Source organism: Microchirus variegatus (assembly GCF_963457635.1).
Source record: "Microchirus variegatus genome assembly, chromosome: 7".
Classification (NCBI taxonomy): domain Eukaryota; kingdom Metazoa; phylum Chordata; class Actinopteri; order Pleuronectiformes; family Soleidae; genus Microchirus; species Microchirus variegatus.
Window position 1 is genome coordinate 7,975,843 of NC_139808.1, and position 14,059 is coordinate 7,989,901.

The window sequence follows — 14,059 nt, forward strand, 5'->3', positions numbered from 1 at the left end:
ACATGTTTAATCTAAGTTCTAAGGGAGCGTTATTTTACTCTGGGATATTTTGTTTCTACCAATCGACAGAGAGAGAGAGAGAGAGAGAGAGATCAGATAGCATTTAACTACATATGTCAATCATTCCCTGAGAGTAACTAAATTCAGTAAGAATGGGGTTTTTTTGAGCGGCTCTGGACGCAATCAGGTAGTGAACTGATAACCGACCCTACTGCAAACATGTGTTGCCAACAGCCTGTGAAAAAGAGGAGGTGGGGACACAGGAAACAGAAGATGTCAGAAGATGAAGACGACAGGAAGTAGTGGGACTATCAAAACAACAATGGCAATGTTTGAGAGGTCGATGCATCCAGTTGGCTTTGAAAAAAAAAATCATGTAGTCTGTGATCCCTCATCAGGAGTTAAATGTGTGATCCCCAGTCTGAAAGTATAGTCCTTTCAAAATCGGTAACTACTGTGAAAGTTGTGTCATGTGTCCCTATCTTAACAGTAAATCTGTCAACCTTATCAAATTAAGGCTTAAATAAGTTTTTAATTGCAGTTTTAAATGAACAGTGGAACTCAGATAATTCTCACGTGAATGGTTTGATCATCAGTGAGTGACTTATTCACTTGTAATTGATGGGAACTGTAGTGAAACTCACTGGATTGGATTAGAGGAAGACCATCCAGGAGGAAATGTTAAAAGAAAAAAACATCTGTGCCGAGTTAACAGTCAATCAGAGCCCTAACACCGACACAGAGGAAGTGACGTGCGCTTCTCTCCAGTGTAATCTATTTTTCCATGTCGGCTCATCCATAAAGTGCAGAAACACATTTTTGCCCGAGATTAGAAGGGTATGAAAATGTAAACGCGCTCATGGTTCGTCTACGACTTTACAGCATCTCATTACAAGCTTTTAAGAAAAAATTTAAATATGTGAAGACATAATTTTGAATGACTCATAAACTATAAATAATTTAAGGGTAAACAGATTCACACTTCAAAGAGGCTGGATACTGCAATTATTATTATCATTAAATGAGGGCCCTTTAAAAAACAAAATAAACACATGATATATTGTATATTTATTTAGAAAAGGCAGGATTTTATTGGAATTATTCATCAATGATTCCATCAAGTAATCTGATTTATTTTCTCTCCTATTGGCTAGTCCACTGCATACAGGTCCCTTCAGTGGAAAATGGCTTCTCCGGCACCTTTCAATCACGTTCTGTGCTGCAAAGAAACACACACTTCTAGTCATCTGTTGCCATCAGTATTTTAACAACCTGTTGAAGGAAATCTAAGAGGTAAGTTTTACAAATCTTCTCATTGCACTTTATTTAAAAAGCGATCATTGATGTGAGAAGCCATATCTTGCTTTTTTGGTTGCTGTTTTTGGTTGTTTCTTGTGCTGCAGAAGAGGAACCTGCTAAAAAATTTAACTGTTTAGATTTAACTGTTACTTTTAATATGTTGCTGTGTAATGACAATTCTAGTGATCCCGCCTGCTGCAGCTTTAACAAGTGCCGCTAAGAAGTTACACACTGCAGCTTTAATCCTTCATCTATGAACAACAATGTTCTCCTTTTGTTCTAGTCAGTCATGTATGTAAGATAAACTCATGGTATGTCCTATAAGCTTTTATCCAATTGTTCTTTTCTTTTTTTTAGTGATTTAAGTTGGCATGAAAACATAACACATACATACACATATATATATGTGAACATACATATATATATATATATATATATATACAAAAGATGTTTTCGTATAGTCTGTCCTGACTGGATAGTTTCATAAGCCAAACTGGATCTTTTGGGGCAGACAGGAAGTGACCATAATGTTTCCTAAACTAACTCACCCTCCACATTGATAACACACACACACACACACACACACACACACACACACACACACACACTCCCTCTCTCTCCCTCCTCACATATCTGTTTCTCCTCTTCTGTCGCTCTGATGCACACACACACACACACACACACACACACACAGAGAGAGGGAGGTAGATAACTCTGTGATTCCACTGCTGAATTTTTAACGCTGTTGTGGAACTTTTTTTTTTTCCAGGCAGGTTACTGTAGCGGGCTAGTGTTACAGCGACAGAGGCAGAGAGAGAGAGAGGAGACCAGGTTCACTTCTCCTCTCTGTTGTTTACTGAGGCTGAACAGAGACACACACACACACACAGGCAGTTCATGGGCTTCACGGTAAGTCTGTCTATTTATCTGATCCATCACATGCTGTTAGACCTTCAAATTAGCATTAATGTCAAACTTTTAATACGTCTTGTTTATTAAATGTTCAAAAGTATAGTTTAAAAGTTAGATTGACATATGCTTACAGTTTGGCTTTAATTTCACACGAATGCCTTGTCAGTATATCTGTCTTCAGACATTTTTACGTACAAGTAAAGTTATTTATTTATTTATTTTTAGTTTCATTCATTCTTCCAGTCTCCTAGTTACAATAAGTTATATATTAAGACAATACACGTGAGGGACTCTGAGAACTTTCTTTTGTCTGGTTGGTTGTAGTTCTGATGTGAATGAATGAAGTGTCAATTTAAAAAAAATATATTTCCTACTATTAAAGGATGAATTCAAAGCTGTCGCTGATATCAAGTTACAACAGTTCAATTTTCAATTTCACAGCAGAACCCTGACCTTTATGTACAGCAGTAGAGTCAGAGTCAGTCAGTTCAAAAAAGCTTTATTGAGTAATTTATAAGAAATAAAATGTTGGATTTGCTTTGAAAACTGTTTCTGTGGACTTAAAGGTTCCCCATGTGAATTCAAAAAGTAGCCAAGAACTTTGTCTTAAACATTTGAAAGTCCAGAACTTTGCTCTGAAATCTGAATCGTCCTTGTCTCCGTCCTCAGGACGTCCATCCCATCCTAACGCCCTGATGTCCTGACCTGTGGTGTCAACATGACCCTCAACACTCAGAGAGAGAAAGAGCCGCTGAGGAGACGAGGCAGCACGCCCATTCATGCCGGCCGGTTCTCTCAGCACCCGTCTCTGACTCGAGACCCTCGGCAGCCCAGCCACCCTCCTCTTGTACAGTCGGCGTCCTACCACCCTGGAGACAAGTCCCTCCACTACCGGGCCCACTGGAGCTCGGACTCGGAGGACGACTCACAGAGCGACTCGGACTGCGTTTACAGAGTCGTGTTGCTCGGGGACCACGGTGTCGGAAAGACCAGCCTGGCAGGAATCTTTGCTGGGATCACGGACAAAGATGAACAAAGTGGAGGTGGGACTTCAGGTTTTTGTCCTTTGATTATTAGACACCCACCATGATTTTAGATACTTAAAGGTGCATTATGTAATAAATCTGAAGCAACTGGCCATAAAATCCTCCTAATATGTCACAGAGACTCAGGAATAATGTTCATATAACAAACTGAACTCACCAACAACAACAGTACAGACAAAATATTTGCATAAAATTTTTTTTTTGCAGACTGAAAATCATTTTTATGGGTTAGGGATAGGCTAACCCTACCGCCGTCTACCAATCATTGCAGTCAGTAGAGTCTCAGCTGCTGAGCAACCACGGGTTGCCAGTTACATCAGAAAACGAAACCTAAAAGACCTTGGTATATTTAATTTGAATGTAGTAACTGTTTTTGGCCACATTCTTACATATGGCACCTTTAAGTCTCACCTAATAACATGTATGTATTTCAACCACTCACTTTCCTGCACCAAAGTGTCACAAAACTATTTTTTCCATTTGAAAAACCTATTGAAAATATAATTCAATATATATTATTGAAATATTGTAGACATAGGGAGATTTTATCAGATGAATCTATTGTGTCTGATATCAGGCTGATTAAGTCAGACTAAGACAATAATTCAGTTTTCTTATTGTCATGTAAACATGTTAGTCCGACTAAAATAGAACTAGTCTTAGTCGGACTAACATACCTGGATAATGCGATTCATCGTCCAGTTCAATACACACTAGCTTGTAAATACAGCAACCTACGGAAGTGGAGTCTGACATACAAGTCCAATAAATACATTTTCTCCTCCGCATGTATACTCAGACTCTGCAAGTTGTCCGATTGCCCTGTCATAGTCAGACTATGGACATTAAACTGTGCATGTACACATATGGCGTGAGAGCGCGTCTGCCTGTCTTATGCTGGTTCTGGGTACAGCAGATCAGCAGGGCGCTCAAATACAACCACACACACCACAGCATACTGTACGTTCCTCTCAGTGCTGTTGACAGGGCCCAACCAGGTCCAACTTTCCACAGGAAATGATGATGCACTCATGCAAAAGAGTGACGATGAATGTCATATTTTGAAGAGAACAGCTGTAAACAGAAGCAGGTCAACGCCAGGTCAATCCTCTTGTCCAGTTAAATTTAAAAACAGCAGAGATATCCACGCTTTTTGCTGCTTTGTCTGTTAGCATATGGGGGCTAATATTAGCGCTCTCTAACCAAGGTTTTACTCTCACTAAAGCTGTTGAAAGTGGCAGGTGATCAACGTGACAGATGTCAGGATGTTTTAGAGGGAAAAGTTTGACATTTTTTGGAAACAAAACTTTTCTCATTCTTGGAAAAAGTTAGACAGATTGATAATAGTATAAAGACTCTAACCTGAATAATCATTCAAACCAAAAGTTTTTCCACATTAAGACCATTTAACTTGTCATGTGCTCGTAGCTGTGACTTCTCCTTGAAGTGTCTCTAATGTCCACACGTTTTATTGCCCTGACTTTTACTCTCGTACTCAGGAGTTTTCACCCAGAGCTCAGTTTCTGTCTCTGACTTTGTTTTCACATCACAACCTTGACTGTCCCGACATCACCGATCAGCTCCCATGTCACGTGACGATTGGCCTGAGGCCATGATTGACAGTCTGTATCGATCCAGTAAGAGTCTGATCTGTTGTGAGAGGACAGAGTCTGACTGCTCTTAGTTTTCAGGTTGATGGGTCACACTCTCTGCTTCTGCATTGTGTGTATGTGTGTGTGTGTGTGTGTGTCCTGTGTCTTTGATGCTACTGGTCACTTTCAGTTGTAAACAGAGTTTTCATTGTTGTTTCCCGTTTGTTTTTGAACCACAGACAAAGTGCTTCGTCACAAGTTGTTCTTGGTCCTTTTCTTGTTTTCAACCACACAATATGACACAATAGTTTGGGATGTAAATCATGCAATATACATGGGTAAACCGCGTAAAAACTGAGACAGGTTATTTGAAGTGTGGTTGTATGAGGAACTGTGGCCCCTGACACATGCAGGCTCGCTCTCAAAGACAACAGCAAGGACACATGGAAAAACACTTTTAGCCACTAAACAATAGGCTCACATCATAAAATATATGCCTGCGGTATCTTAAAGGGGACATATTATGCAAAATCAATTTTCAATTTTAATAATTTAAAACCTTATATTAGGGACTCTGGAGGCCCGATCAGTCGACAAAGTGTGTTTTTGTACAGGAGATGCACTCATTGGGACCTCACAATGCACTAAATTCCTGGAATTGTTGTCTGGAGGAGCTCCGCTTTGTCCATAAAACATGCAAGAGTGCTTACGAGGGTATCCGAAAACCAGAACTCCTACTTCTATTCTTGGCTCCACAGTGCAGCACAGAGTTCTACACAAACTTCCAGCCTCAGAGGATTTATCTGTCCAGTGGATACATGTTATATATGACGGCAATGTGCCTGCTAGTGCCTGAAAATTATAACTTTTCCAAATGCTAACTGCTGTTAGCTCCCAGTAGCCTCTGTGGCAGATGTCATTTCCTGTCCCTTAAAGGTACAATATGTAGTATTTATGGGTTTATATAACCCAAAATCCACTTTTTTATACATATGATGTGCTCCTGCATTGTCTAGTCGCTGTATAATAGTTTTTGTTTCATTTTCGTAGTGTTTCAAAAAGTCATTTAAAATAACATGACCGCGGACCGCGGTTGCATAGCCACTGTTAGCAGCGAGACGCCATGTTTCTACCGGAGCCTGTAAGGACAAACGCGAGAGAACAAAACAAGCATCTCTTTACTTGTAGCGGAAGTCCCGCCTCCTCTCTCTCTCCGCTTCGTCTGCTACGGCCGCGGTAGCTCGCCCTCTCCCTCACCTCACGAACCTCATCTGCTGACACGGAGAAAGACGACGAGGACGACATTTGACCAGCTGCGGATACCGTAGCGCTCAGGGAAGGGAGGGGGTGAGCAGAGCAGCAGGTCTTTGTTCAGCCTCTCCTCTAGATAGCGCTATAAACTACTTATTTCCCCTTTAAGTTTCGTTTTACTTTTTTTTTAAGGTGGACCTAAAGAGATACTACTAAACCGAGCGTTCTGAACAGGGCTGTTTTGGCAGAGTGATTGAACTGCTGTGGTGCTTCATCCTTATTTTATTTTAAACCAAAGCATGTCACAGACATGTTCATTAGGACACCAGGGAACTAGGTTAACTTGGAGAAATAAAATATGTCCCCTTTAAGAATATGTTAGCCAAGTTTGTTTGGATTCAAACAATGACACAAACGTACTAAACAAGACAGCAGTAGCTCGACAGCTCCTGTGAACCCTGTGTGCTAAAATCATTGGTTTTCTCTATGGACTTCGATGTGGGAGAGTGAGAGAAAATAAAGTGGGCTTTCCTTTTATTCAGTGAGGCTTTTGTGGTCGGTTGAACCCTGTTTTTACTTTCTTTTTTTTTTTTTCTCCCCACAGGCACCCATGTTTCCACTGAGAGTAAGTATCTGTGTCTCAGAGAGGTTCTCAGTGCAGGAGATCACACGGCACAGTCAGTGCTACCATGTGTCAGTGTCATACAGCCACATTTCAAAAATCCTGTACAGCCTCTTCCAGGAGTTCATTTCTTCTGTTTATTGTTTTTGTTGATGTTTTTTTTGTTACAGAGGACGCATATGAGCGGACACTGACTGTAGACGGAGAAGAAACCACGTTGGTTGTCATGGACACGTGGGAGAATGACAAACTGGTACAGTGTATAATCAAAAACTTTGAATTTTCTTTTAAAATATCACAATATCAGCATGTGAATGCTCATTCTTGTTGCTCTCGATGTCTTAGAGGCTTTTATTGTGGAACGTTAGCCAGAAGTCTTCACGTAACAAAAGCTCTGAGTTCAGAACACTTCCCTGGATGAAAATGTAAACAGGAACACTGACAAAGTAATGTTGTTTCATTGTTGGCTGGGATTAATGGACTGCTCCTGCTCACTGAGGCAAACACTTTCAGTATCTGACAGTTTTCACTTCTCGTTCCAGACACGAATTAGTCAATGCCAAAAAACATGCAGAGGTTTATTTCCCAGTTGAGTGTGAGCAAGGCGAATGCCTCATGTCGCCGTTCCCCTGTGATATAATGGATTTGCTGACATGATGCAGCCACAGATCCACTGACGCTGCTGTCAGACCTTTGTTTTAATTGTTTTAATTGTTATATATAGCTGTGCACTTTGTTAACTCAGATCATTTTTAGTTCAGTTTCAAGATGTAAAATTTCAGTCCGACTTTCTGGTTTTCTCAGTCTGAGATTTGAGAAAAATGGTCCTTTTTAGATCCAGCAAACATTGGAGGGAATACATTTTCCAGTATGTTTTGGAGCTGAAGTCCGTTCAATGTCCAGTTCTAAATACAGTAAATACTTAAAGGTAGGGTGGGAGATCCAGGATAAACAAGCTACATTTTGAATTCAAAATGTAGCCCCTTTCCTCAGACTTCCATCTGAATCTACACCTCCAGAGCAAAGGAACGCGCAACAAACACGGATTCACGAGCACTCTGCAGCATCGGTAACTTTCGTTACGATCATGCTAACTTTTTTGGATATGAGTCCAAATGACAACGTGATGATGAAAAACCCACAAAGTTCACAAAAACAATGAAGTTAACCAACTGGTCCAGTAGAAACAGAGCCACCATGGCATCACTTTGCAGTTGTCGTTCAAGCGCAGCACCGATGTTCACTTTGGTCTTGGATCAGCAGTAGCAGTAGCTTTCCCAAAAAACGTCTTTTTCATTTGCGACCAATACCTGTTATACATATACATACACCTTTTCTGTTATAACGCTGCTGCAACTGTCTCGTTGGATTTAGCAAGCTAGCACAAGCTCTGGCGTTGTATGCTGAGCATGCGCAATTAGTGCATGAACAGGGGTATAAGATGATGCATCATAATCCAATTAATTTGTTCGGGGCCGTTCAGTATGATTGGATGTTGTTTTTTACACACCTGCCCGTTTCACAGCTAACTGACATGTCTCATTTTTGTGACTTTTAAGCAATTCAGTAAAAAAAAATGCCCCAGAAAATTATCTCCCACCCTACCTTTAAAGGTTCAGTGTGTGAGAATAAGTGTCATCTCATGGTAACACTGCAGAATAAACCAAAAAGGGGGAATTCCTCTGCTCACTCGTCCTTCTCCAAGCACCTCAGGGATCTATGCAAGGTATAAGCTTCTGATTTAAAATGCTAAAATGCTGGTTTGTCATGACAGTGCCACATAGTGGCCTCCGTAAAAGCAAAACCTCTTGTCTTAAGTACATGTAAAAGACTTTTTCAAGGGCAATGAAAACCAAACTGTTTATTTTAAAGCCATTATCCACTTACACAAACAAACGCCCATGCATCTCCTGCCACTTGATCCTGTTGAGGGTCACAAGGAGAGCTGGAGCCAGTCCCACTTGACATAGGGCAAAAGGCGGGAGGTTTATCCTTGACACGTTGCCAAGTCTATCAATGTGCCGGAATACGGAGACGAAGAATTATCTGCACTCACATTCACACCTGAGGTTAATTTAGATTTCAGATGACCTAATGGCCAATCTTCATGTCAGTGGACTAAGTATATGGAGAGAATCCATTCTGACATGTGGAAAACATTGAATCACCTACATGTGACGAGACATAGGTTTGTGACCATTGTGCATTAAATATCTGCCAATAAACCCACTTAAATGTTACAAACTGTAATTCATGTATTAATCTCTCTGTCTCTCTCTCTACTTCCTGCTGTGTCTGTGTCTCTCTACCTGTAAGGAGGGAGAGGAGGCCAGGTCCTCTCAGGACGACTGTTTGAAAGTGGGAAATGCTTATGTCATCGTCTACTCCGTCACGGACCGCTCCACCTTTGAGTCCGCCGCTGAACTCCGCATCACACTGCGACGCATCCGTCAGGCCGAGAACATTCCCATCATTCTTGTGGGCAACAAGAGCGACCTGGTGCGCTCCAGAGAAGTCGCTATAGAAGGTCAGTCAAAGGTGACAGGGGTTTTACATTTGGAAATGTTCTGACGTATAGCAGCTCACTCTGTGTGTGATGGTGGTGGGTGATGATTGTGATAGTGGGTGATGGTAGTGATGGTGATGGTGGTTGAAGATAGTGGTGATTGTGAGTGAAGATAGTGGGTGGTGATGGTGAATGTGGTGGTTGATGGTGATGGTGGTGGGTGATGGTGGTGGGTGGTGGTGATGGTGATTGATGTGGTGATGGTGGTTGATGGTGGGTGGTGGTGGGTGACGTGATTGGGTGATAGTGGGTGGTGGTGACGGTGGGTGATTGTGGTTGATGGTGGGTGATAGTGGTGATGGTGGTGGTTGATTGAGGGTGATAGTGGTGGGTGAAGATATTGGGTGATAGTGGGTGGTGGTGACGGTGGGTGATGGTAGGTGATTGTGGTTGATGGTGGGTGATGGTGGATAATGGTGGTTGATGGTGGGTGATAGTGGTGATGGTGGTGGTTGATGGTGGGTGTTGGTGGTTGATGGTCGGTGATGTTGGGTGATGGTAGGTGATGGTGGTGGGTTGATGGTGGTGGGTTGATGGTGGGTGATGATGGTGGTTGATGGTGGAGGGTTGGTGGTTGATGGTGGGTGTCGGTGGTTGATGGTGGTTGATGGTGGGTGTTGGTGGTTGATGGTGGGTGATGATGGTGGTTGATGGTGGATACATTTCTTTCATATATTACCTTTAAGAGATATCTTCACTTTTTGAGGTCAGTCACACAACTAGAAACAAACAGCCTATAGGGAGATTATACTATATACTTATGAAATAGTTGTCTTTCTGTGTCCTCTTTCCTCAGAGGGCCGAGCATGTGCGGTGGTGTTTGACTGTAAGTTCATCGAAACATCGGCGCCGCTGCAACACAATGTGACAGAGCTCTTTGAAGGTGTGGTCCGACAGATCCGCCTCCGTCAGGACGGTGGTGAGGCTGTTCTGCGGCGACGCTCCACCTACAAGCGTAAAGAGAGCCTTACCCAGAAGGCTCGGCGATTCCTGGACCGACTGGTGGCACGCAACAACCAGCGCATGGCGGTCAAGGTGCGATCCAAGAGCTGTCACGACCTGGCCGTCCTCTGAAGACAATGGACTCGTTTTGTCCTGGACTTGTTTGGAGTCACTGGTTGTGATATCATGGACTTGGTGATTTTGTGGACATTTGAGTGTCACGGCTCGATACTAACTTAGAGTTCAACGTGTCTGATTTGGTTGGTTTGATTGATACCTGGCAGTAGAGACGATGCAACCGAGCTCTTCAGCTAAAAGTGAACCAGACGATTGTGGCTGTGGTAAATACTCAAACGATGAGCGATGGATAGAGTCGGCACATATTAACTTTCTCACTGTGATTAGAGCCACCGATATTCCCGTTTGACCATTTGGTCTAAACATTTTTCTAACTTTTCCTCCAGGTGACATCAAGATAAGAGACAACCGTGCAGGATCATCACTGTATGGTTAATAATTAGATGAGTGATCAGAATATGTGCTTGTTTGATTCTCCTTGATGGAATTGAATGCCCTTTAGCGATTCTCTCCTTACGTTTTTACTGTTTAAATAAAGTCTTCAAGAAAGGTCACATCAAAATAATGTTTTCACGATATACTGTTGATGGAATTTTTTTTAATATTCTCCCTTAATAATTGACCAATTATAGCCAAGAAACCGTCATAGGGAAGAGCGCAGTGTTTACGGATCTGCAATAACAAAGGCAAACGTGTGGAAGGGAAACGTGTTCTGTTTATTTTCTCAAACGTAAACAGCTAACATTTGCATGTCTTCTCTTACTACTTCAGGCGACTGGACTTGCTTGAGTTAAGTTGAATATGTTTCACCGCTCATACAAGATCCAACATCTCACTACGTTATTAGAAACAGTAGTAACCTAACACTAATACAAAATAAAAAAAATGAGGGATCAAGCTGTGAAATGATGTGGCCAACGACACAATATCCAACCAACACACTTTAAATATAAGGCTGTTTATCTGTGCCATGTCCAACTGAAGCTCTGTTACAGTGGTAACATCAGAGGTCAGTACCCTTATAGACCAGACCTTGTCATTTGGTTCAGCCTCCAAGGATAAGACCACATCCTCTAAAGGTTGCAGCCCCTGAATTGAGACACGGCTAGGATTTCGTATTAATGGCACATCCAGGACCTTTAAAAAAGTTACTAAGAATTTCAGAGGGAAATGTTATCATCATCAAATTTATCATGCTTTGTCATTTAACTTTCATTTTATTGTGTCTGTTGTTGTTGTTGTTGTTGTTGGTTGTATCCATGTGGTTTACCCAGCTCCTTTGTGCTCACTTTATCTGTTTTTTTTGTTTTTTTTTTATTTGTTGGATTTTATGTTACCTAAATTTCATCCAGTTGTAATTTCCTGTCTGCAGGAGCGGCAAAGACCAAACCTCTGTGATCCACTTCACATAAACACTCTCAGGTCGTCGTATCAACCGCAGGCCTCCTGGATGTTTATTGTTGCCGCGGTGACTTGTTCGCCGCGAGCCAAACTTGAAGTGAAGTCTGAGGCTGTTTGGTCGGCAGTTGCCGTGACGACGCAGTAGCATGCCGATACCGCTGTGTAGTTGACAAAAACCAGGCTGGATGTTTGGCTGATGGATGGGATAGTGTCTGTGCAGAGGAGATTTTTAGCCTCTCAGGCTACATACAGTCGTGTACTGAAAGACAAACACAGCCTCACTGGCTGCGAGAGTAAATATTAGTGTACTATTAAATGCTGATTGGAACGAAAGTACAACTGAAACTACTGTGGATTTGGTTTTGTAGAAAGAGGACGTCATTTACGAATGCTGGCCTGATAATGGTGATAAATGTTGTTATTATTTGTCTCAAGGAGGACACAGATCTGGTCTGTCTCTAATTGTATATCATTTTTTATCAAGAAGATGTTGAGCATAGTGACGACAGCGAACCAGTGGTGTTTTTCCTTCATCTTTATAAGAATTGAACATCTAGCCAATGTGAAGTTGAAATACAGAAGTTTAATTCTGCGCAAGCCCCCACTCCTCTGTGACCAAATATGTATTTATCGATCAAGGTAGATCGAGGAGTGTTGAACATTGATTTGATGAGGGTAATGGAAAGAATGCATGACTGCTCAACCCGGATGACACACTCACACACACACACACACACACAGAGATGTGTAAACATCCTCTCGGCAGAGGAGGACCAGAGGCTCAGAGCTGTGACTTCAGCTGTAATGATCAAAAACATCAGCTTTTCATCAGATTCTTTGCAGTAGATAATGACATAGTTACATCTTCCTCCTGCCTTTCTTGTCTTTTTTTTTAATTACTCTAGATGAAACCTCACTCTGCTGGGAGGCTATAGTGTGACTTATTAGCACCAGAGGTTTCATCGTGCCGTGTCCCGCTGTCGAAACCCTGGAGACACGCAGACACAAACGCCTGAGTTTGTGTCTGTGCAAGGCTGCAAATTATATTGCACGGTTTTTCAGACGAGAAATGAAATCCCATGGACCAGAGGTGGAAAGAGTACCACTGTTTTGATACGATTTTAAGATTTTTAATGCGAGCCCGATGATGCGTGGCAAGGCAGAGCTACACTAGTGTAGGGGCAGTGACGAAGGTGTACAGTTACCTGGGTGTGGTCATGTAAATAAGTCTGTGAAATATCCATAAAATTTTAATTCTTTTTTTTTTTTGCAGATCTTGTGCTTCCTCATATTGGAGTCCCGAGTTTGTGTACAAAGTTTGGTTTCGATATGTGAAAGCGTTCCTGATATATGAGCTAACTTACTGGTTCATCTGGCTGTGACGGGCAAATGCTTCCAAAAATCAAAAGTCCTTCTGGTAACTTTTGTGAGGCTTGGTCCAAGGATCATGTACGTCAAGTTTCGTGAAGAACGGACAAAATATGTGACCTGTGAAAGTTTAGTTTCGCTTTCTATTCAATCCAATAGGGGCGGAAGAACGACAAGGGTCAGTAACACTATCTTCAATTTCCACACTACACCGGTTCCGGCCAGACGTTCCAGAGTTGGACTGTTGGAGATATCTCAAAAGGTCAAGGAGTAAAACCAAAAATCTGGCTGACAGGAATAAGAAAACTTAAACTGAAATTTCTTAACAAACAGTTCAGCAAGCACACTAAGTACTGGTCTAAAGATGTACTCAAAAAAAAAAAAGGTAGCTTGTTTAAAATGTTCTTGTGTCGTGCAAAAAGGACAAGGGGACACTAATCTCACATTATAATTGTTTTTAATTAAAGACAAACCTTTTACAAATTAAAGTGCCGACAAAATAAAATATGTAAACACTCATAATATAATGTATCAGTCCACATGGGTCAAAGGTCACACATACACCTGTTCTCATCATTCACTGCCAAAGTTACAGTAACGGATGTGATTTAAAATGTAGTTAAGTACACTATACTTAAAAAAAAAAAAAAAAAACATACAAATTACATATTTTAAAAAATGACTTTAAAAAGTACATGACTAGTAACCGAGTAACTTATGAACTGACTTTAGACACAGTAAACAACAGTGACCTCTCTTTCCCCCTCCTCCTCTCACAGTGACGTCATCGTGTAAAAAGCTGTATCTGCATGTGTGAGCTCATCTTCACTGACACGAACATTACTCTGAAAGGTACTGTATTTCAAACACTGGGGTGCGTTTGATTTACACACGCACGGAGGAGGGAAGAGAGCACGCTATCACCGCCCCCTCATGTTTGTTTAAACTGTACAGTCTCTGGTTCAGTTTTCAAACTGTAACT

At 41.6% G+C, this 14,059-nt stretch overlaps 1 protein-coding gene across 1 annotated transcript; it reads left to right on the forward strand.

Annotated features, from left to right (window-relative positions):
• Window positions 1-2,929: 2,929 nt before the first annotated feature.
• On the forward strand, window positions 2,930-10,362 carry rem1 (RAS (RAD and GEM)-like GTP-binding 1; the record flags this gene model as incomplete). The annotated part of the gene is made up of 4 exons (XM_083891884.1): window positions 2,930-3,254; window positions 6,893-6,975; window positions 9,039-9,249; window positions 10,085-10,362. The coding sequence occupies 4 exons, from the start codon at window positions 2,930-2,932 to the stop codon at window positions 10,360-10,362; spliced, it is 897 nt and encodes a 298-aa protein (XP_083748010.1).
• Window positions 10,363-14,059: the final 3,697 nt, after the last annotated feature.